At 43.9% G+C, this 2,528-nt stretch overlaps 1 protein-coding gene across 1 annotated transcript; it reads left to right on the top strand.

The window, feature by feature from the left end:
- Positions 1-1,167: 1,167 nt before the first annotated feature.
- SARC_14260 (hypothetical protein) lies at positions 1,168-2,323 on the top strand (the record flags this gene model as incomplete). The annotated part of the gene is made up of 2 exons (XM_014291609.1): positions 1,168-1,332; positions 2,037-2,323. 2 exons carry the CDS (start codon positions 1,168-1,170, stop codon positions 2,217-2,219), a joined length of 348 nt encoding a protein of 115 aa, XP_014147084.1. The 3' UTR covers positions 2,220-2,323.
- Between the last annotated feature and the right edge of the window lie 205 nt (positions 2,324-2,528).

Raw genomic sequence — 2,528 nt, 5'->3', positions numbered from 1 at the left:
TGTATGCTTATGACCCTCTGTGTGTGCCTGTGTATGTTAGTTCACCATGTGATCTCTCTCTCCATGTATGCTTATAACCCTCTGTGTGTGTCTGTGTATGTTAGTTATCATGGGATCTCTCTCTCCATCTTATAACCCTCTGTGTGTGCCTGTGTATGCTAGTTCATCATGGGATCTCTCTCTCCTGCTCATAACCCTCTGTGTGTGTCTGTGTATGTTAGTTCAACATGTGATCTTTCTCCATGTATGCTCATAAACCTCTGTGTGTGCCTGTGTATGTTAGTTCATCATGTGATCTCTCTCTCCATGACCATGTGATCTTTCTCCATGTATGCTTATATTCCTGTGTGTGTGCCTGTGTGTGTGCTTGCGTTGCCAGTTTTTAGATCGGAATATCGCCCATCCAGCAGTAAGAATGTGCCTCGTTTTTTGTACTCATGTTGGTGTGTGTGTGTGTGTTTGTTTTGTACTCATGTTGGTGTGTGTGTGTGTTTTTTGTGTGTTTTGTACTCATGTTGGTGTGTGTGTGTGTGTGTGTGTGTGTGTGTTTTGTACGCTTGTTGGTGTGGGTGTGTGTGTGTTTTGTACTCATGTTGTTGTGTGTGTGTATGTGTTTTGTACTCATGTTGGTGTGAGTGTGTGTGTTTTGTAATCATGTTGGTGTGAGGGTGTGTTTGTTTTGTACTCATGTTGGTGTGTTTTGTACTCATGCTGGTGTGGGTGTATGTGTGTTTTGTACTCAAGTTGGTGTGTGTGTGTGTGTGTTTTGTACTCATGTTGGTGTGTGTGTGTGTGTGTGTTGTACTCATGTTGGTGTGTGTGTGTGTGTGTGTGTGTGTGTGTTTTGTACTCATGTTGGTGTGTGTTTGTGTGTGTGTGTGTGTGATCTTATTCAACACATTGGTCCGTTGGGATTACTGCTAAGGATGTCGAGCTGAACCATTGGCTGCTGTGATTTTAATCACAAGTATACGTGGAATTGTCTCCGTCTGTGCACATACACTCCATTCGATCGCACTGTTAAGATGCCTTCACACCTGTCGATGTCTACCCTACAACTCCGCTTGTTTTAACATTACATATCACACACGTATGACTTTATCCCTGTCTTGAACATTACATGACACACACAACTCACCTGCGATGAACATTACATAACACTCACGTATGACTATATCTCCACCCTCTGGCCCTGTCCACTCGTCGGCTGTATCGTCTGCTGTTAGGAATGGGATTTTGTTGATTGCCCATACGCCGTTAGCGCAGGGAGTAGCTCTCACCAACGCCCAGGTCTTCCGATGCGCCGCACTCTATGGCATCAATGCAGCACAGGTAACATTTTGGTGGTAACACTTTGGTCAGAGTTATTGTGTGGGTGGCTGCCAGGGGTGTGTAGTCATACGTGTTGGTTCTGTGTGTGCTGGTTAGTAGTATGCGTTGCTTATGCATGCGGTTCATTAAGCCCTGAGTGTCCCTTAATTGGTCGTGTGTGCTGGTTAGTATTATGCGTTACTAATGCATATGGTTCATTAAGCCCTGAGTGTCCCTTTTTTGGTCCTGTGCATACATTTCTTCGTAGCCTCCTTTCATAGATACATATCTGGCTCTGTGATCGCACACACAGCACGTGGGCTCGTCAGGTGACTCTGGTTTTTTGTGCGAGGTTTTATATAATTTGTATTATTGGCCTACCCCTCCACCAACACCACACCTGTTGAATGGGCTCGATCAGTGGTTTTGCGGACCCAATGAATTGGAAAATAGCGTTCACAAACTGAAATCGTTACAGTCTGGCGGCAACACCTCAGCATTAACTATTAAGCAGAAGCTGCTTGGCAAATCACCAATCGTTGCGACCTAATCATTTGATAAAGACTGGATGGTACACCCATCCGTACCTAGTCATATGAGAATGACTGGATGAGTCACCCATCCATGGGTTCGTGTATTCATGAGTCCACCAGCATCATGTTGAACACCTCATTTGGTCATCTCAAGAGTTTATAATTATAACATCTTCTCATGCTTGGCTTTAGATTGTGCTGAGGTGGGCCATGCAGAAGGGACTGATTGTCATTCCCACCGTGATGAACATCAAGCACCAACAAATTGACTTTGATATTTGGAATTTTGCGCTGACCGATGGCGATTTCTGGAATATCGACCTTCTGAATAAAAAAGGGTCCAAAATGTCCCGGGATCCTAGTAGGGTGGACTGAATTGGGCCATCGCTCAAGTCCATCAGTAGGTTGCGCTTGGATTTGGAATATAAAGTAACTTTGCTCATATTTACCGCTTCATCCGTGTAAACGGTGCTACATGACTTCTGTTGGTATTTCGGAGTGAAGTCACTATTGGGTCGTGTGGGTATGGTGAAAAGCGGAAACTCACTCAATATTGCAATTATTAGCTTATACATATCTCTTGTTGAGATTTCGATAAGACAGCACAATACTTCAGAAATAACAAGCTAATACTTCAACACTAACAAGATCACACACGTATAGTCGAGGACATACAGATATATA

This window comes from Sphaeroforma arctica (genome assembly GCF_001186125.1).
Source record: "Sphaeroforma arctica JP610 unplaced genomic scaffold supercont1.4364, whole genome shotgun sequence".
Lineage (NCBI taxonomy): Eukaryota > Ichthyosporea > Ichthyophonida > Sphaeroforma > Sphaeroforma arctica.
This window is presented reverse-complemented; position numbering and strand designations above follow the sequence as displayed.